The sequence below is a fragment of the Sinocyclocheilus grahami genome, unplaced genomic scaffold (assembly GCF_001515645.1).
Source record: "Sinocyclocheilus grahami isolate Dianchi unplaced genomic scaffold, SAMN03320097.WGS_v1.1 scaffold518.1, whole genome shotgun sequence".
Classification (NCBI taxonomy): Eukaryota; Metazoa; Chordata; class Actinopteri; order Cypriniformes; family Cyprinidae; genus Sinocyclocheilus; species Sinocyclocheilus grahami.
This window is the reverse complement of record NW_015505697.1, coordinates 502,642-523,567: the sequence shown is the minus strand read 5'-3', so window position 1 is coordinate 523,567 and position 20,926 is coordinate 502,642. Positions and strand designations below refer to the sequence as shown.

General features: G+C 39.9%; 1 protein-coding gene across 1 annotated transcript in view; it reads left to right on the top strand.

The window, feature by feature from the left end:
- LOC107554890 (myosin-binding protein C, cardiac-type-like) overlaps positions 1-20,926 on the top strand; it is a 40,277-nt gene that overhangs the window by 8,718 nt on the left and 10,633 nt on the right. The window contains exons 8-25 of the mRNA XM_016237535.1: positions 294-296; positions 1,686-1,849; positions 3,381-3,513; positions 3,687-3,689; positions 4,244-4,368; positions 4,499-4,604; positions 5,608-5,774; positions 7,303-7,468; positions 13,024-13,130; positions 13,244-13,273; positions 13,419-13,558; positions 14,094-14,159; positions 14,889-15,048; positions 15,379-15,483; positions 15,785-15,973; positions 18,755-18,889; positions 19,465-19,632; positions 19,982-20,070. Of these exons, the coding sequence (XP_016093021.1) occupies positions 294-296; positions 1,686-1,849; positions 3,381-3,513; positions 3,687-3,689; positions 4,244-4,368; positions 4,499-4,604; positions 5,608-5,774; positions 7,303-7,468; positions 13,024-13,130; positions 13,244-13,273; positions 13,419-13,558; positions 14,094-14,159; positions 14,889-15,048; positions 15,379-15,483; positions 15,785-15,973; positions 18,755-18,889; positions 19,465-19,632; positions 19,982-20,070 (2,056 nt within the window). The remainder of the gene's footprint in view (positions 1-293; positions 297-1,685; positions 1,850-3,380; positions 3,514-3,686; positions 3,690-4,243; positions 4,369-4,498; positions 4,605-5,607; positions 5,775-7,302; positions 7,469-13,023; positions 13,131-13,243; positions 13,274-13,418; positions 13,559-14,093; positions 14,160-14,888; positions 15,049-15,378; positions 15,484-15,784; positions 15,974-18,754; positions 18,890-19,464; positions 19,633-19,981; positions 20,071-20,926) is intronic.

Below are 20,926 nucleotides of genomic sequence, written 5' to 3'. Positions count from 1 at the left end.
ATTTAGATGCCTTAAAGTGACTTTGGTTGAATCTAACAAAATCATAGGTTTCTTTTTTTTGGATTGATGCCTAAAATTGATTTTGAATCCAAGATTTTTTAAAGTGTTCTCAGCTGTTTGAACTCGTATGGTGTGAATGAATGAATTAAATATCTTTCAAATACTGAAATGTAAGCTTTATTTAGTTATTTTTTGCATTTGAACTACACAATGATTTTTTTCTTCTAAGGCTCATCTATGTATAATTTTTTCCCCGTTTTTCTCCTCTGTGGCTGTTTCACTCCCATGTTCAGAGAGTAAGTGAGTCACACTGATCTGACTGCGTGTGCATGAAGGAATGTTGAGTGTTGTATTGCCGAGTGTGTGTGTGTGATGACTATTCTCTCTCCTAATCAGCCACTCGTTGCCAACTTTAGTCCTTCTAGGTTTTTCCACTCCGCAGACTGCACACCCACTTGGAACTAGATAGACAGAGTCACGTTTGAATTATTTTTAGCAAACTCCTTCATCATTACTCATACACTCCTAATTAATCACATTAATAAACCTAGAACTCTCACGATTCCTACGCCATTTCACATCCTACGCATTCATCCCACATCCACTGACTTTGACACGACAGCATAGCAAATTGGTTATGTCAGTAAACACTGTGCGTTCACGCAAATAGTTTCTAACTCTTCGAGTTTAGTAAACACAAAAGGCACATGAAGATAACACATTTAAATAAGGAGGAAGTTTCTATAGGCCACAATGATGCATGCTTTAAGTGCCTTTATAAAATATGAATTGTAAAATGGTCTTGATGGTTTAACAATGCATTGTTATATGATCTGAGAACTTGATAATGTGCAATAATCTGCTGTGGTTTGTCTTACCATGCTTGATGCTTGGGTTCTGCCTCTACATAAGTACAGCAGTTTCTTAAAAACTGGCCCACGGTAAGAATTTTTTTAAACATAGAGAATAATATATCTATTGAATACCATTCATTAACATTTATCCTATTTATTAGCCACGGTAAATTGCATTTCTATACTTTAATAAAAAAATGTTTGAATGAATAATGTACCTAACCTGCTTAATGCCTGTCATCATTTACTCACCCTTTTATTGTTCCAAACCTGCTCTCAGAAAAAAAGGTACAAAAGCTGTCACTGGGGCGGTACCTTTTCAAAAGATACACTTTTGTACCTTTTAGGTACTAATATGTACACTTTAGGTACTAATATGACCCTTTAAGGTAACAATATGGACTCGAAAGGTGTGCCAATATGAATATGAAATGTGTGCCTTTTGAAAAGGTACCGCCCCAGTGACAGCTTCTGTACCTTTTTTTCTGAGAGAGTGTATGATTGTTTTTCTTCTGTAGAACAAAAATATATTTGGAAAAATGTTTCAACTGTTTTTATCCATACAGTGAAAGTCAATGGGGTCTATTGCTGTTTTGGACCCTACTGCATTGTATGGATGAAACACATTTTCAGTCATCTTCTTTTTTGTGGTAGCCTACATGTTTGACACAACATCAGGCTAGAGTAAATAATGACAGAATTCTCATTTTGGGGGGAACTATTCCTTTAACAAATGTTTAAAAACAATATCAAAACATTGTGAAGTTATAAGATGTTTGGACTTGATTGACCTGTTCTGATCAACCTCTATCCGCTGTTGTGGGTCCGCAGAGCTGTTCATGTGAGCACAGAGCCTGAGGTAGACGTATGGGAAATCCTCCAGAAAGCTCCACCATCAGCGTATGAAAAGATTGCTTTCCAGTATGGAATCACAGACCTGCGGGGGATGCTTAAGAGACTCAAAAAAATGAAAAAAGAAGAGAAGAAAAGTGCAGGTTTGTAACCTTGTTGAACTTTGTTAACTGCACAGGCCACATAAGTGACATATGTACAGTGCCTTGTGAAAATATTCATACCCCTTCATTTTTTTTCTTGTTTCTGCTATGTTGTTGCCTTATGTTGAACTGCTTTAAATTACTTGTTTTCACATACACCACAATAACAAAGCAAAAAAACACACCATGACAACTTTATAAAAATGTTATTAAAAATAAAAAAACAAACAATTACATTTCTGGTACACTTGAAATTTAGCTCTGGAGCATTCATATCGCTTGTACGTTACTACACTTCAGAAGGAGTTAACCTGTGGCAAATTCAATTGAATGAGTATGATTTGGGAAGGCACACACCCCTCATCAAAAGGTCTAACAGCTGAAAATGCATATCGGAAAAAAAAAGATTGCACTACTGCCTGTAGAGTGCACAAAGAGTGAAAAAAGTAGAAAAAATCTACTGCATTAAAGGTTCACAGATGCATGTAGTCTCCGTTATCCTTAATGGAATAAGTTTGGAACAACCAGGACTCTTCCTTGAGCTGGCCTCCTAGCCAAACTGAGCAATTGATGGAGAAAGGTCTTGTTAGAGTGTTGACCAAGACATGATGGTAACTCTAGTTGAACTCCATATACTGTATGGAGATGGGAGAAACTTACAGAAGGACAGATATCACTGCAACACTCCACCGATCTGGGTTTTATGGCAGTGTGGCAAGACTCAATCCACTCATTTCACATATGAAAACCCACTTGGAATTTGCAAAAACCACCTAAAGGACTCTCTGACTGTGAGAAACAAGATTTTCTGGTCTGATTAACCTGATGAACCTCAGTTCCAAGCATCATGTATATAGGAAACCAGGCACTGCTCATCCCCTGCACAGTAGCATCCCAACAGTAAAGTGTGCTGGTAGCAGCCTGTTTTTCATCAGCAGGGACTGAGGGACTTACCATAGTAGAAGAAAAGTTCTACACAGCAAAATATAGTGATAGCCCTAATGAAAACTTAGTCCAGAGCATTCAGAAACTCAGACTGGGCAGAAGGGTCACCTTTCCAGGACAATGACCCTAAGCACACAGCAAGAGTGGCTTATGGACAACTCTATGAATGTCCATCAAATAATTCTGGAGAAACCTGAAAATGCCTATCGGCCCTATCCAACCTGCCAGAGCTTGAGAGGTGAGGAGAAGAACGGCAGATTATTGCCAAATGCAGAGGCGCATTTAATTTAAAGAAGTCTAACATAAGTCAGCAACATAACAAAATGTTTAAAGAAAATTATATACATTTTGCAAGGCACTGAAAGTAATTTACTAATTTGACTGTTAGCGATAGGTCAAGTTGCAATGATGATGGTGAGATATATTAAGTGGATTAGAACAAAGTATACTTTCCTACTCCCAGCAGTTTTGTTGCTTCAAAACGGATCTGTTCAATAAAAAACCTCAAACGTTTTAACATGCTCATGTGCAGCACATTTGTTTCTAATAGTGGTGACTTAGCTTTTCATCTTTATTTTAACCACAGCATTTCTGAGGAAGCTGGACCCAGCCTACCAAGTCGAAAAGGGACACAAGATCAAACTGCAAATTGAAGTGGCCAATTCAGATGCAGAGGTTAAATGGCTAAAAAATGGACAAGAGATACACCCAACTGGAAGGTATTTACTTAGGTCCTTTCACTGTTAAAAAAACATGTTTGAGTCGCATGCATTCTCAAAATAGTAAGTATATGGAAAGGATTACAATTAACTATTTTTTTTTTTACGTCTGGCAACACTGTGTGCTTATGGATGGATGGTGTGCTCTTCCTGCTCTCCGCTGTCAACCCTAGCAAGTGAGTGGCACTCAACAATATGCTTATGACAATATGTAGCCTAAACATAATCAGCAACTTCAAGGCTTGTCTCTGTGGGGTTAGATGTCTCAAACCATCTCAAACTGTCGACTATGAATATGCAGGGACAGTTTTCCAAGAATACATAGCAGCTCTGTAAACTCAGATGTCAGCTGTGCCGATGGCTGGAGGCTGTCAGATGTTTAAGGACTCAAATAACAATAGAACAAAAACTATCCTCAATGGCTAATAATATTTTTCAGTGACCTTAGTTAAAAAAAGCCTTTTATAAAAATACATCTTGTGAACTGAAGATTTTTTTTAATCGAGTGTTGTCATACGTTTACAACTGTCTATTATTTATTTGCCACAATATTTTTGACATTATATTGTCATCATATCAAGGTTTTTCACGTTAAACAAGTGATTCGTTCATTTTCTGACATGTATTGTTAATGTATGTTTGGAAGAGCCTCTCCAGCAGTGATGCTTTGTCCCCATCTAGAGAGAACAAACCTGGATCTGCTACTAAACAATTTCTCATCTTCCCACAGGTACATCTTTGAGAGTGTAGGCAACAAACGCTTCCTCACTATCAACAACTGTACTCTGGCAGATGATGCTGCTTATACCTGCATGATTGGAGATGAGAAGACCTTCACTGAGCTCTTTGTTAAAGGTAATTAACTTGCAGACAGGAATCTCTAAGAAAAGACTAAATGTTATAGACCAATAAATATTTGATATAATTGAAATATTTTAGCTATATTATTTATGCATTTTTGTTTTTTATTGCTCTCTGCCTTCAGAGCCTCCTGTTCTGATCGTACGTAACCTAGAGGATCAGATGGTTATGAAGGGAGAACGAGTAGAGTTTGAGTGTGAAGTGTCTGAAGAGGGGGCTCAAGTCAAATGGTAGATCTGTCAACATGCACACACTTCCTTTTCCCTTCCGTTAGTAGTGACAAATGTTCATCCATAATGAGCATGAAAAGCTTATAGCTGTACTAGCCTGCAGTACACCAAAGATATCAAACAACACAAGAGAAGAGTTTAGAAAAGGTGACCATTTCTCAGGCTGTCCTGGATGAGTCAGAGTCCTGGCATTCCACAGAAGTCCAGTAGATGGCATATGTGTTTCTTTTAACATGGCTGGCTGGCTGGTTGGGTGAGTCACACTGACTGACAGATGGTGGTGTGTGAGTGAGTGCTGGTTCTGCCATAGCTGTAGCCAAGGCTCTATATCACCCTGGACTGTAAATGATCAGTGCCTGGAAAAGGTCATAGCAGCCTTTTAGCACCTCACAAGTGTCCTAGAATGGAATGAGAAAGTCACTGGCTGTTTATGGCACCTCTCTTGAATAGTGGATGACTTTCATGATTAGAGAAAGGCAAAAGTAGATACTGTTCCTAGTACTGGAATGCCACAATGTAGGACTTTAATATTACAAGTGTAAAGGCGTAATAATGTGGTTTTGTGTCTTTAATCTAAACTGATTGGAATGAATCGGCATCTGATGTAGAGTTGCATCGCTTGGGGGTCGGTGTAAAAGCTTATGTAAGAATGAGAAAGATTAGCAGCTATTAGCTTACTATGTCAGCCATTTGATTTATCCCGATTGCTCCCACTAACCCGCTGTAATGCTCATAAATCAAGCTTTACATTTTAGAGGTTGTTACTATTGAGTACTATTATTGAGTGCCATATTACTGTTAGCCATGACATTACCAATGTTTCTGTTCTTTCATGTTCAGGTGCAAAGTTTCTTGGAATTTCCTTCTTGTAATATTTTCTGTCATAATTTTTTCCCCAACTGCATTTATGTATATTTATGTGTAATGTACACACACAGTTTAATGAGACTCTGACCTAAGCATCAACTAATATTAATGAATACCAAAATTCTGACCTGTACAGGGAGAAAGATGGAGTGGAACTTACCCGAGATGAGTCCTTTAAATATCGCTTCAAGAAAGATGGATGTAAGCATGTCCTTATCATTAACGATGTGACCAAGGAGGACTGTGGCCACTACAGAGTGAAAACCAATGGAGGGCAATCATTAGCAGAGCTCATGGTTCAGGGTAAATATCTGAATTTGGAGAGTTTCAAGTCCTCCTATATTTGCAGCCACAGAGGTTTTCAGATTTGTACTGTAACTTATTGAACAAATTCCACCCTTGATAGTGGAAGGGATCAATTAATTATATATATTATTGCTGTCAAACGATTAATCGCAATTAATCGCATCCAAAATAAAAGTTTTTATTTACATAATATATGTGTGTATACTGTGTATATTTATTATGTATATATAAATACAAACACATGCATGTATATATTTAAGAAAAATATGTTATGTTTATATATTAAATATATTTATATAAAATATAAAATATAAGAATATAAATATAAAAATGTAAAAATGTATACACGTAAATATTTTCAAAATATATAGTGTATGTGTGTGTATTTATATATACATAATAAATATACACAGTACACAAACATATATTGTGTAAACAAAAACTTTTATTTTGGATGCGATTAATCACGATTAATCATTTGACAGCACTAATATATATATATATATATATATATATATACTTATATATATACTTTGCACATTAAGTAGTCATTAAGGTTTCACGCTCATGGCCATGTCGTTCAAACTTCACCTCTCATCAGTTTAGAAAACATGGCCACCAACACTTTTGTACAAGGTTAACATTCACAATGCCAACATGCCAGCTATTGTTAGACCGCCTGACCCATATGTTTTAACAGAGCAGGTGACTCTGTCTGTTCCTCCCTCACTCTCGCTTTCTGTCATTGTCACACACTGCTCCATCCGTCTCTTTTAATAGCATCTAAGAAAGATTTATGACTCATTCCCTTTCTCTCCCATTTCTTTTTATTGTTTGCTTCTGTCTCTTTCTCACTCTCTCTACTCCCTCTGTCTCCTATTCTGAGTCTTGAAGCATGTATAGCACTTTACAAGCAAACTGATACCCAGGTATGTCTGCTACCAGCTTGTCTGGGCTTTTGATCAAGTACAAGAGGTGCCAAGAAAAAAAAAGCTGCCCAGTAATACTGTAACTCTACCAGCCCATCAGTGGGATTGTTACCTTTCTTTACCCCACCTCTCTTTATTATCTTAAAGGGATAGTTCACCCAAATATGAATCTGTTACTCACCTGCATGTTGCTGCAGAACCATATGATTTCTTTCTTCCGTAAACCACAACAGGAAGGATGTTAATGCAAATGGTGACAAGGGTCGTCAAGCTCTAAAAATAAAATAAAAAATGAATTTTTAACTTGCCTAAATCCCTTACAAAAATTGTACAGTATCAGATGTCAATACTATGGGTACAGAACATTTACTAGCTATATTCACAAACTATAGTGTTTACATGTTACATCAAGGTACTTCAAATGTTTTCCATGTTACTATGATGTTACATCTAAAAACATGTTATTTCCAAGTTATGTTTTAGTTAGTAATGATAACATATGCTAGAATAGCTTTTGTGGCGTAATGTGGTAAGCATCCATTATTAGTTTTTGGTCATGTGTGATGACTGTGTCCTATTTGACCTCTGACCTTTAGAGAAACAGCTAGAGGTCTATCAAAACATTGCTGACCTGACGGTGAAGGCCAAAGACCAGGCTGTGTTCAAATGTGAAGTTTCTGATGAGAATGTGAAAGGCATCTGGTACAAAAATGGAGTGGAGGTGAAACCTGATGCCAGAACTCATATCACACACATTGGCAGGTAAGTGCTAGTGTTTCTAAATATTAAGTTGGAGATTTCCTCATGTCTATAAGTAAAAGTCTCAAATGAAGGTTCATTCTTCAAATTTAGGTAAAAAAAACAAAACATGGTTTAGCTAAACCATGCGTGTTTAGATTTAGCTAAACTAAATGGTAGCTATACAAGTAACTCAACCTGCAAAAACACTGCATACTGCCAAAAGCAAAAGCAGCTCTAAAAGAGGTATAAAATGTGGTATTCATAATGAAATATTAGTAAAATAACATTTAAATAATAAAATATAAATAAAAACAGTGTTAGTGTCTTAAAAAGTAAACTACACCATCGTAGTCATGTGGCATTTTTATGGTAACGCTCAAGTATTGTGCTTACTTAAATCCCAAAAACATGTCTAAAACATCATAGTCCATTGTAACTTAATGGTAATTTTATTTTTAGGCGTTTTGGAATTTCTTGACCTGTACCTTCAGCCAGCGTTCTTTTTGTTCCCTCTGCTCTGTTGTAAATGTTGTAAAAGAAACGCTAGTTACGTATGTAACTGTGGTTCTGTGAATTCCAGATGGCCACCAGAGGCAGTGCTAAGCACTAGTGGATAACGCTGCGTAAGCTAGATAGGCCGAGAAAAATCGAGGCGGCCCCCATTGTGACCCCTAGAGGACGCAGTTCGAAGTTCCACGAAAGGGAACGCTAGTTACGTATGTAACTGTGGTTCTGTGAATTCCAGATGGCCACCAGAGGCAGTGCTAAGCACTAGTGGATAACGCTGCGTAAGCTAGATAGGCCGAGAAAAAATAACAACATAGTCACGTCATGACGTCGACCGAGATGCAAGGATATAAACCACAGCAGCTCGATGCCCAGCCTCGGAATGCTTTCTCGCGTATTCTGAATGATGGGGTGTGTACCTCACCATAAGAGACAAATAACTGATCTGTCTGTCTAAAAGGAGCAGTAGACTTAACATAGCACCTCAAAGCTCTTACAGGACAGAGAAGATGAGACCTCCCCCCGCCTGCATTGGAAGGAGAAAGAGGAGGTTGAAAAGCAGTCAAATTAATAGACTGATTCACAAATTGTGGCGACAAGACCTTAGGGAGGAAGGTTGGATTAGGCCGAAGGATGACCCCAGAATCCTCTGGTAACCAGTGTAAGCACGGTACACTCACTGACAGGGCATGAAGCTCACAAACACGTTTAGCAGAAGCAATGGCTAACAGGAAAGATACCTTTAAGGACAACCACTTAATATCCACAACATCCAATGGTTCAAATTGCGGTGTGCAAAGAAACTCTAGAACAAGTGGCAAGTCCCAAACAGGAAAGGGAGTAGAACGAACAGGTTTTATACGTCTTGCTCCCTTCAGAAAACTACATACAAGGTTGTGAGACCCCAAGGATGCACCATCAATCGGGGCATGATAAGTAGATATGGCAGCAGCATAAACCTTTAAGGTAGAAGCCACCTTGTTGTCATCTAAAAGATGCTGCAAAAAAACTCAATACTTTCGGCACAGTACAATGAACTGGGTCAAGTCCTTGATCCCCACACCAACAAGAAAAATCCTCCACTGAGCAGCATAAAGCTGTCGTGTTGAAAGAGCCCTAGCGTTACCAATAGTGTTCAGTACTGCTGGCTCACAATCAGTTAACTGAGAAGTGGACCCACTGGCCAAACCCAAAGCTGAAGACGAGCTGGATCTGGGTGCCAAACACGGCCGTTCAGCTGAGAAAGCAGGTCCCGTCTAATGGGAAGATACCATGGTTCGTCCTATAACAGACTCAGAAGAAGAGCAAACCATGGTCTGGCTGGCCAACGAGGTGCCACTAAAGCATCCTGTGTTTGGACAGGAATATTCGATGTAGGGTCTCCCATAGAAGTGGAAAAGGAGGGAATGCGTACAATAGGCAGTTCGGCCACTCGTGAGCTAATGCATCCTGTCCCAATAGGCTGGATGTCTCGGTCCTCGCAAACCACCAACGGCAATGTGTGGTTAGCTCCGAGGCAAATAGATCGACCTCTGCCTTGCAACTTGTCTGTTGACAAATCAGCTGCACCACATCCGGGTGAAGCCTCCATTCGCCCAGATGCAGTAGGTCTCTGGACAAAGCAACTGCCACTTGATTGTCTGATCCTGGGAGATACATTGCCTTTAATGAAGTCAGTCGGCCCTGAGACCATCTGAGGATTTTGCGGGTTAGCTGTAAAGATGCAAGAGACCCGGTGCCGCCTTGGTGATTCAAACAAAAGATTGTCGACGTGTTGTCAGACCGGACAAGCACATGCGGCTCTGATCTGGTAGGAAGTGTTGTAGTTCTAGATACACTGCCTTCAGTTCTAGAACGTTGATATGTTCTAATGCCTCCTTTTCTGACCAGTGACCACCAATCCCCCTCTGGTTCCATGTTGCCCCCCATCCTGTTAGCGAAGCATCGATGTGATCACTTCTTGATGAGAAGGCACCACCCCTAGTGGCACTCCAGCCCTCAGAAATGTTTCACATTTCCAGGGTTTCAGTGCTCGGACACAAGCAGGAGAGACAACAATCATGTGATAATGATGTCTCGTTGAGTTTAGCCCTAGGCTGTTGCTCCACCTCTGAAGGGGCCTGAGGTGTAGCAACCCTAAGGGAATCACAGCTGTGGCAGCAGCCAACCTCCCCATTAGTTGTAGAAGGACACCATAAGTTATCCTTGCTCCCAGGCGGAAACGAGTCAGTAACTGAAAAATACTGTCTGTCCGAGTGTGAGACAGTGTAGCAGACATTGTGACAGAACTGAGCATTATTCCTATGAAGGTTATAGTGTGCTCTGGATCCAAATGACTTTTTGTGTCATTCACAGTAAGGCCCAGATTCTGTATGTGCTCCAGAACAATCTTGGTGTCGCGTAGAGCATGCACTCTTGTTGGGGCACAGAGAAGCCAATCGTCAATGCCCTTGGACCAAAGAGGAGAAAGGGCATCATGCATCTCGTAAAAACACGAGGAGCCAGAGATAGCCCGAATGGCAGGACCCTGAAAGCTGAATCTTAGGAACTTCCTGTGGAGGAGAGCAATGGGAACATGGAAGTAAGCATCCCTCAAGTCTACACTCACATAACTGTCTCCTTTCATCATAGATCGAACGTCGACTGTGCCCAACATCCGAAAGGGAAGACATTTTAGGAACACATTGAAGCGTCGCAGATCGAAAACTGGACGAAAACCGCCATCCTTTTTTGGAACGAGGAAGTAAGTTAAGTAAAAACCTTCTCTCTGTCTGAGAAGGGGGACTTTCTCTATGGCTCCTTTTAACAACAGCGAACAAATTTCCATGGAAAGGGTCATTAAACTGGTTGAATCTTTGACGACTGTCGGAAGAATTCCTGAAAACCTTGGAGGCCGGCGTTGGAACTGCAGACTGTATCCCTTGTTCAGAGTCGTCAGAACCCAGGGGTCAGATGTTGAATTTTCCCAGTAATGTAGGTGTTGTACAGTGAAACGCCGACTGCCGCCCAGGAACTTCAGGGTTTTGGGTTTCTGCTCTTTGGACCTGTGTGGGGGGGTGGGGGTGCGCTGACGTGGCCCTCCTTGATGGTGGCGGGGAAAAGGGCAGCACGACTGAGTCTCTTCAGCCACTCTATGTCACTGTGGCATTTGAAGTTGTGGACCGCTGTGGTGACGCAACCGCTGCTCTGAGCTTGAGTAGCGTGGGTGAGCCGGTGTCAATGGCATCCTAAAAGAAGGAGCCCGTGGGGCCTGAGTTAAAGGGCCATTAAACTGGTTGAATCTTTGACGACTGTTGGAAGAATTCCTGAAAACCTTGGAGGGTGGCGTCGGAACTGCAGACTGTATCCCTTGTTCAGAGTCGTCAGAACCCAGGGGTCAGATGTTGAATTTTCCCAGTAATGTAGGTGTTGTACAGTGAAACGCCGACTGCCGCCCAGGAACTTCAGGGTTTTGGGTTTCTGCTCTTTGGACCTGTGTGGACCTGTGTGTGCCTGAGCAAGCCATACCTGGCGTTGTGCTGTTAGAAGGGTCGCCGACAGTGTCCCAAGTTCACGTGTCACATGACCTATAGTCAACAGGGCAATCTGTAAGAACTGAGGTACAGAGGGATAAACATTCGCTGACTCCAATGTGGTGTTACAGGCAAGCAGTAGTTGGCAAATAGTATTCTCCACTCGGGTTATGTAGGCTACAGACTCATCACAAACCAGTCTCCTTTCATCACAGATCGAAGAACGTCGACTGTGCTCAAAATCTGAACGGGAAGACACTTTAGGAACACATTGAGGCATCGCAGATCCAAAACTGGAAGAAAACCGCCATCCTTTTTAGGAATGAGGAAGTAAGTTGAGTAAAAACCGTCTCTCTGTCTGAGAAGGGGGACATTCTCTATGGCTCCTTTCAACAACAGTGAACGAATTTCAATGGAAATGGCCATTAAACTGGTTGAATCTTTGACGACTGTCGGAAGAATTCCTGAAAACCTTGGAGAACTTCAGACTGTATCCCTTGTTCAGAGTCGTCAGAACCCAGGGATCTGTCGGCGTTTGAATTTGCAGACCGCTGTGGGGATGCAACCGCTGCTCTGAGTTTGAGTAACGTGAGTGTGCCGGTGTCAATAGCATCCCAAAAGAAGGAGCCCGTGGGGCCTGAGTTAACTGTCGTGTGGCCTCTGATAACTTCATTCTCTTTTCTAATAGTTCAGAAATGTTGGGGCCAAAGAGATGCCCCGGTACAATTGATAGTTCCCTCAATGTCTTCTTACAATCTTCAGGCAACCTTGCCTGAGCAAGCCATACCTGGCGTTGTGCTGTTAGAAGGGTCGCCGACAGTGTCCCAAGTTCACGTGTCACATGACCTATAGTCAACAGGGCAATCTGTAAGAACTGAGGTACAGAGGGATAAACATTCGCTGACTCCAATGTGGTGTTACAGGCAAGCAGTAGTTGGCAAATAGTATTCTCCACTCGGGTTATGTAGGCTACAGACTCATATGCTTTTTTCAGTAATGTGTCAGTACGACCACATTGTGCACTTGGGCAGCGTACATTGCCTCTAAGCGCTTCATCTGGTGATACCACCAATGCTGCTACCGGCTGTTCAATTTCAGGTGCCCAACCCACCCCAATAGAATCAGCCTCAGCCATTGAGGCAAGAGTGCGGGCTGACTTTGACCTCCTCATAGGCGCATTGGAGCTTGTTAATGCACTGGAAAATTCAGTAACAAAGTCCTTACATGGTGGCATGGTAAACGTACTATCAGCAATTTGACTGAAGAAAACATTCAGTTTCAGTCTAAATCGTGAACCCTTTTGATTCATTCTTTGAAAAGAACCTATTCAAAGAATCATTCACTGGTTCTGAATCAAAACAGATGAACAAAACCGAAATGATAAACAAACTTTCGTCAGAAAAGTAGAGTTTGTCGAGTGCTAACGCCAGGTCCCTTCTTAATAAATTAAAAAATACAGAAAATATGGATGTTACAACATCACTTCGCTATTTGTTACAACCGTGCAACACTGCTAAGTTGTTTATATTGTGAAGTTACTTTTTTATTTATATTTAGGATTCATAAACTGACCATTGATGAGGTAAAGCCAGAGGATGAGGGTGACTACACCTTCGTTCCTGAGGGCTATGCCTTCAATCTCTCTGCCAAGCTCAACTTTTTAGGTACATCCTTTTAATTATTACTGAAGAATGTGAGTTTAAACTGCTCTTTAAAAAAATAAATGAATAAAAATCTGTGCCATTGTTTTTGAAATTATTGTGTTTTATCTTTACAGAGGTCAAGATTGACTTTGTTCCTCGCCAAGGTAAAAAATAAAAACAGCATTAATATAATTTATAATCATGATGTGTTTCTGGTAACTTAATTAAACCATAAATATTGAAATGAAAGAAAGTAACCCTTTTTTTGGAACACTTAACTTTTAGAAATGTGTCAACATTTTTTTAAAGATCCTCCCAAGATTCATCTGGACTGCATGGGCCGCACCGCTGAGTCCACAATCTTGGTTGTGGCTGGAAACAAACTGCGACTAGATGTACCAATTACTGGAGATCCTGCCCCCACTGTGGTTTGGACAAAAGGAGAAAAGGTAGGAGCGATTCATTAAATTTTGTCTGGTATTGATTTCTTACAATCCCTGTCTGAGCGAATAGGTCTGAGCTGTGTTTCCCAAAAGCATTGTAAGCCTAAGTAGATTGTAGAAACCATTGGCAGTAATGATCTGTAAGATCTGCTTGAAAAATGCAGCCTTGTCAAAAATGGCAGAATACCCAAACCTACACTAAACTTTTCCTTTAGAATGTTATTTAGTTAGAAAATCATTTTTTGAGGACAATTTATGTTTTTGAATTCACCTGCAGTTTGTGGTATGCTTTATATGTGTACTGTAATTCTTTACGATTTGCCATGTTGTCCTACAAATGTAACAGGAGATCCATCATCTGGGCTTCAGAAGCCTTGAAAGGTAGGTACTGTAACATCTCCCAGCCATAACCAGAAAGTCTTGTCGAGGCTCACTGGGACTGGGAGTTTTGTGCTGAGATGGAAGGTTGACAGTTCAATTTCTCACACTTAACCTCTGACATGGTTGCCATGGCTTCACAGCTTCTGCTCTGCTCATGTAGGGTAGCTTTAAGGAGGGAGAGTCACGACCTGAACCAAGGCATATATGGACAGCGAAGAACGGTGAAGTGAGTTTGGGCCTTAACAATCCCCGACTGCTTGTACACTGCACATAATCATGTGTCTTGTATGCTTCTTGCTTTGGCTGTGATGTTATTGACCTTGTGATGTCATTGATCATGTTGCATGATGTTGCAGTCTTGATCAATTTATCCAGGGGCACACTCCATATACTGTGTATATATATATATATATATATATATATATATATATATATAAGTATTTCTTTTTTTTAAAATATAGTTTAGTGATTGAAATTGTTAAAATTTGATAAAGCATCCTTTTTCTTCTCCACTTTAACTGTGGTTTGTCTTTTTCTGGGTTAAAAGGAAACAAGCTGCTATAACATTAACACAAGCATCACTTTGACACACAAATCATCATACTTTTGAGATCTTGACAGTTTTTTCACACACACCACATACAACTCTGTAGAATACTGTGTCTACAAGGTGAGTGAATCTTTTATAATCTAAAGTTCGTAAAATATAAAGTTTGAAAATAAAAGGTAAGCACCATCCATTCATAGGGGGTATTTAACAGGTAACGTATATTATCTGATAATTCAGATATTTGTGGTATCTATGGGTGTTTTGGCATTTTGGCAAGTTTTATATTTGATCTTCCTCTGTGATCTATTCCTGATTGCCTGAATTCAGAGTTGAATTTGAAGTCCTGTGATCGATCCAGATTGACTTTTAACATTTTTTAACAAGTGGTTTTGATTGGTTGTTCAGGTGCTGACAGACTCAGATGGGCGTGTCCATGTGGAGAGTACCAAAGGCCATTGTATCTTTACCATTGAGGGGGCGGAGCGTCAGGATGAGGGCGTGTACTCTGTCATTGTACGCAATCCTGCTGGAGAGGATACAGCTGACATTAATGTCAAAGTTGTTGGTAAGCTTCTTTAAACCACATTACGATGGGTACGTTTCACAGCGGTTCTCTGGGAGGCTGAAGTTAGGCCCTGATTTCATTATGGTCTATGTTGCAGCACTCTTTTGTACACTTCAGAACTGCACTAAAATATAATGCATCAAAAGGCCACAAACAAAAATGTCCACATCTTTTTCTGTCTGCTTATTATTATTATTTATTGCCTTCAGGAGGTTTGCAGTATTCAAATGTATAGAAGAGAGCTGCTATTTGAGAGCAAAATGCCTTTAATGTAGCTGCATATTAGCTGTACAGAAGGAATGGTGTGACTAAGCTTTTGATGTTTTACAGATGTGCCAGACCCACCTGAAGCTCCTAGAATCCTTAGTGTCGGTGAAGATTCATGCGTTGTTCAATGGGACCCCCCACTCTTTGATGGTGGCCAGCCAGTCATAGGTGACTTAATAATAATTGTACACAGTATTACTACAGAGCTATATATAGCTTTACTATAAGTAGTTCATATTCTATTAAGTAAATCTTGTTGACATCACATGTTCCCAAAAACTATAAATACATTTTACTCAACCACTAATTAACACAAACTTCACCAGACTTGACGTTAAGTGAAGTGGCCTACATATTATGAAAAAACAACCTAATGAAAATGACCTATAATATTGCTGAAAATCCCCTTTTAAATGTGCACTTAAGAGGAAATGCATGATTATAACAATGTGCTCTTAATGTCTTTTAGGTTACGTTCTTGAAAGGAAGAAGACAAAGAGCTATAGATGGATGAGACTCAATTTTGATCCTTATAAAGAGACCACATATGAAGCCAAGAGAATGATTGAGGGTGTAGCCTACGAAATGCGTGTATACGCAGTAAACACCATCGGCATGTCACGCCCCAGTGCTGCCTCCCAACCATTTGTGCCAGTTGGTGAGTTCCATTGCTTTGATTTATAACTTTGCTTACATATTAGGAACTTGTTTGTTTCCCCTGCATTTATTTAAGCCTCTGTTGCAGATATTTAATTTTAATATGTAGTGGCTAATCAGGAGGATGGCATATGCTGAATGCCAGTTTTATGGATTCCATCCCCTGCTTTCATTATGATATATTGTGATTCAATATTGCTATTTTTGGAAAGATCCAAGATCTGCTTGTCAAGTAAAGGGATACTTTAACAAAACTAAACAAAACAAAACAAAAATAACATAATTCTTTAATCACCTCTCACGTCGTTCTTCTGTGGTATCCAGTTTCAGTTCCCATTGCATTCCGTTTTATTTTTTGGCCATACAATGCGAATCAATGGGAACTGAATCAGTTAGGTTACCAACATTCTACAAAATATCTTCTTTAATGTTCTACAGAAGAATGTAAGGCAATGTCATGATTCATGAACATCATGAGGGTGAATAAATTATGCAGAATTTCACTTTTGGATGAAATATCCCATAAGGGCTACTGTTTCTCTCCAGAGACATAGAGCTATTTAGCCACATCTTTTCATATAAGTGGTGCAATTAATAGGTTGTGTTATTTTAAAGTGTTCTGAAAAGGTCATTTTCAGTTCAAACAATAGACATGTTAATGATGCATTAATTTTTTGCTCATCTTTAACATAATCTTATAGTGAGCTGCATTGCTATCTGTGTAGACTGTTGTCTGTTACAAGACAGCTGATTAGGAAACTATCCATGGCATCCTTCTCTATAAATAATGGCATGTTAGCACTTTGCAAAGCTGTATCTACTGCATTGTCAAAAGAGAGGAGGGGGCAGGACAGTGCACTTCCTTTGTTTCTTGCCTGTCACCGTTACTATGCCCAGAGAAGACCACAGCAGGTGTTACAGAACGGACAGACACTTTTCAGGAGGCTCTACTTGTAAAACTCACCAGACTGAAGTGATCCAGAGACAGAATGACCAAACCGATGCTCCCCAAGACTGCTGAGAAGAAGCCAGCTGAGGCACCGCCGGCTGAAGCACCACCGGCCGAGCCAGTGCCAGATGTCCCAGCAGAAACCAAAGAGCCAGAGCCAGAAGCACCACCTCCACAAGAACCTGCACAAGAGGCCAGTGCTGAAGCTCCTGCACCTCCAGCTGAGGAGGCAACTCCTGCTCCTCCTGAAGATGGAGCTTCTCCAGCAGAAGCAGCACCACCGGGAGAGGAAGGGGCACCATCTGCAGAAGCACCTCCAGAGGAAACTGCCCCCCCTCCAGAGCCGGAACCAGAGCCTAAACCTGTTGGCAGTAGGCATCTATTTCTAACTATCTTTTGTGGAGATTATTAATCTCCAGGGATTATTCCACTCTCCGTGACATCTTTATATATCTTTTTACGGCTGTCTTGATGCTTCATTGTCATTAACTTATTTCAAGAATACAGCATAGAGTAGCATTAAAACCTAAACCAGTTGTATAATGCCTGTCCACATGGGTATTGTATTGTAAACTTGTGTAATGATATGCTGTTGAGATAGTAGTCTCAATTGAAACAAGTAGAGGCTTGGGCCCGGAAACAGTATTACTTACATAATGACTTAACAAGCAGATTGTGTGAATGGTTGCATTCAAAAATATGGTTACATTAGTGAAGTGTTCGGGCAAAAAAAGTTAATTGTCAGTAGAGTAGCAATGTATAAAGCACATTTCATAATTAAGTCACTTGTGGTGTTCTTCTGGTTGTATCAAGTTGCATCTTGAAACCGATACAAAATCCACATGGGCAAATCTTTCACTCTCATTCCCAATTGCAAATTCCTGTTGACTAGGCCTAGATTTTACCATGAAAATTTGCAGAAGGATGGTAAACGGGAATGCACCTTAAGGCCTGAATAAGCATACCAAAGCAAAGCATGATCATTTTGCTCTGTTTATTTCTATTGGCTTCATATTTAGAGTGGTTGTTTGCATGTCAATGAATTGAATAATTTTCCCACTCTAGATAACTATTGACTAGATATGAATAGATGTTCTTGGATTTGCTGCAAGTTCACAGTCTTCATAAATACACAGCTTGACCTGAGCATGTCATTGGCGCTTAAATATGGCACAAACATTTTAGACTGGAGCTTGCTTACAAATCACAGCAGACAGCATGTATATCTTCAGGAGGCCCATATCACCACTACCCTAAGTTAAACTCAGACTCATTCAAGCAATGTTGGTTATTCTTGTCAGTAATGGAAGGCTATCTGTGAAGGTAGTCTCAAAGGTAAGTAGAGATGAACGTCACACAATTGAGGTTGCTTCCATAGTTTCCATGGCTGCTTAGTTTAGTGACAACGCTATGCTCTTCTCACATTCTTTAGTGGAACTTTACTGGAGACCACAGTGACAAGACCAAGTAAATCCAGCTATGTATTAAAAGTCTCCAGTACTATCTCTGTCTTTGATGGCTTAGTAACAGTATATAAGTGTAATACAGCTAATGTTGCACTCAAAATACATCATACACACAAGGGTTTTCCTTGCTGTCAGTTGACAAAGCTAATCCTTAGTACATCATCATTTCAGAGCTACGTGCAAAAATCCTAACCAATTTATTGGCTAAAGTGATAAAGGAAAGACAGATAAGATTGTCAGATGGTACATGATTGATTTACTCCAGCTGCCAGTACAAAAGAAATGGTATTTGGCCAAACCTTTATACAAGAACATAGTTTATTTTGACTGAAACACATACTCATTTGTATCAACTTCCTGTCCACAGCTCCGACCAGCGAGCCCACTGGCCTGTGTGTGGATGACATCAGCGATACCACCATCTCTCTGAAATGGAGGGCTCCAGAGAGGATAGGCTCAGCTGAACTCGAAGGCTATGGGGTTGAGTACTGCAAAGAAGGCTGTAAGTATGGGATGGTTTAAAGATGTATATGTTTGACAGAATTTCTTTAAATGTGTTTATAATGAGAATACACTTGTTTTAAAAAAGTTTGGTGTCAGTAGATTTTTAAATATATTTTGTCTCTAATTTTCATCAAGGCTGCATTTATCAAAAATCTGAAATATGGTGAAATATTGATACAATTAAAAATAACTGTTTTCTATTTTTAAAAAAACATTCCTGGGATGGCAAAGCTGAATTTTCAGCAGCCATTACTACAGTCTTCAGTTTCACTGAAGAAATGATCCTTCAGAAATCATTCTGTATGCTGATTTGGTGCTCAAGAAACATTTTTTCATAATTCTTTGATGAAAATAAAGTTCACAATGTAATTTTTTTGATCAATTTAAAGCATCCTTGTTGAATAAAAGTATAAGTTTCCTTAAAAAAAGTTGCATTGACCCCAACCTTTTTGAGCGGTAGTATAGCTTCATAAATTCAGGTGTAAAACATATATATTTTTTAACTGCATCAGAGTACTATTCAGAATAAATCCTCAATGCTCTGTGTTTGAAACCTTTATTTAATCTCTGTAGCTGATGAATGGATTCCTGCATTTTCGGGTCTCACAGAAAGAACCACTGTGATCGTCCATGACCTGCCAACTGGAGAGAAGATGCAGTTCCGCGTGAGGGCTTATAACATGGCAGGCCCAAGCCTTCCTGCCACATTGCAACAAGCAGTCACCATCCGTGAAATCATGCGTGAGTTACACAGAGAATGATCTTAAAATGTTTTGATAGCCTATTTAAGGTCAACATTTTAGAGTGATGGGGTTTTGCACAATGTGGACTGCTAGAGGTTCAAATATATCAGCTTTTTGTCTTCTAGATTGTGTTTAGAGACAGCATATGTTAATGCCTCTTGCTACAGATGAGTATACCTGATAATAGAATGAAACTAAGCTTATAAATGCTAATGTTCAGGCAAATGAGTTTTTTTTAAAGTGAAGATCCATCTATTGCATCGCATTACAGTTCACTGTTGGGAAGGAAATGAGATAGAAAATTAGACGCGGCCACCATGTGAATCACTTGCATTCTGTTATTGCAGAGCGTCCCAAAATCTGGCTCCCCCGTAACCTCCGCCAGACACTCATCAAGAAAGTAGGAGAAATGATTAACCTGGTAATCCCCTTCCAGGTGAGAAAAGTCATCCTTAAGATTGGGTTTGAAACGTGCACATCCCTAACAAAATTATACTGCGGAACATGTGACTAATCCATTCAAACAATTTAGATTTGTATGAAAAGATCCGGCAAAGTTCTGTATTGCTGTATTCAGCAGTATAATTTGTCGCAATATGAAACCATTGGCTGTCCTCCTTTGATGCAGACTTTGACCTCCATCAGCTAGAGCTTCAGTGTTTGGCTAGAGTGTAACTTCTCCACTTGTTTGTTTACAGAACCCAGTTTGTGAAACATAGATCTATGTCCTCTCACTCTATAAATACTCTGAGCTCTATGGCTGAAATTCAATGAGAGAGGCTGCATACAGATGGTAGTCAATGACACAAGTCTGAATTGCATCTGTAACACTCCTGTAGTGCCCAAAAACATCTATCTATCTATTCATCCATCCATCCATCCATCCATCCATCCATCCAACCATCTATCTATCTATCTATCTATCTATCTATCTATCTATCTATCTATCTATCTATCCATCTATCCATCTATCCATCTATCCATCTATCCATCTATCCATCTATCCATCTATCCATCTATCCATCTATCCATCTATCCATCTATCCATCTATCCATCTATCCATCTATCCATCTATCCATCTATCCATCTATCCATCTATCCATCTATCCATCTATCCATCTATCCATCTATCCATCTATCCATCTATCCATCTATCCATCTATCCATCTATCCATCCATCCATCCATCCATCCATCCATCCATCCATCCATCCATCCATCCATCCATCCATCCATCCATCCATCCATCCATCCATCCATCCATCCATCCATCTATCTATCTATCTATCTAT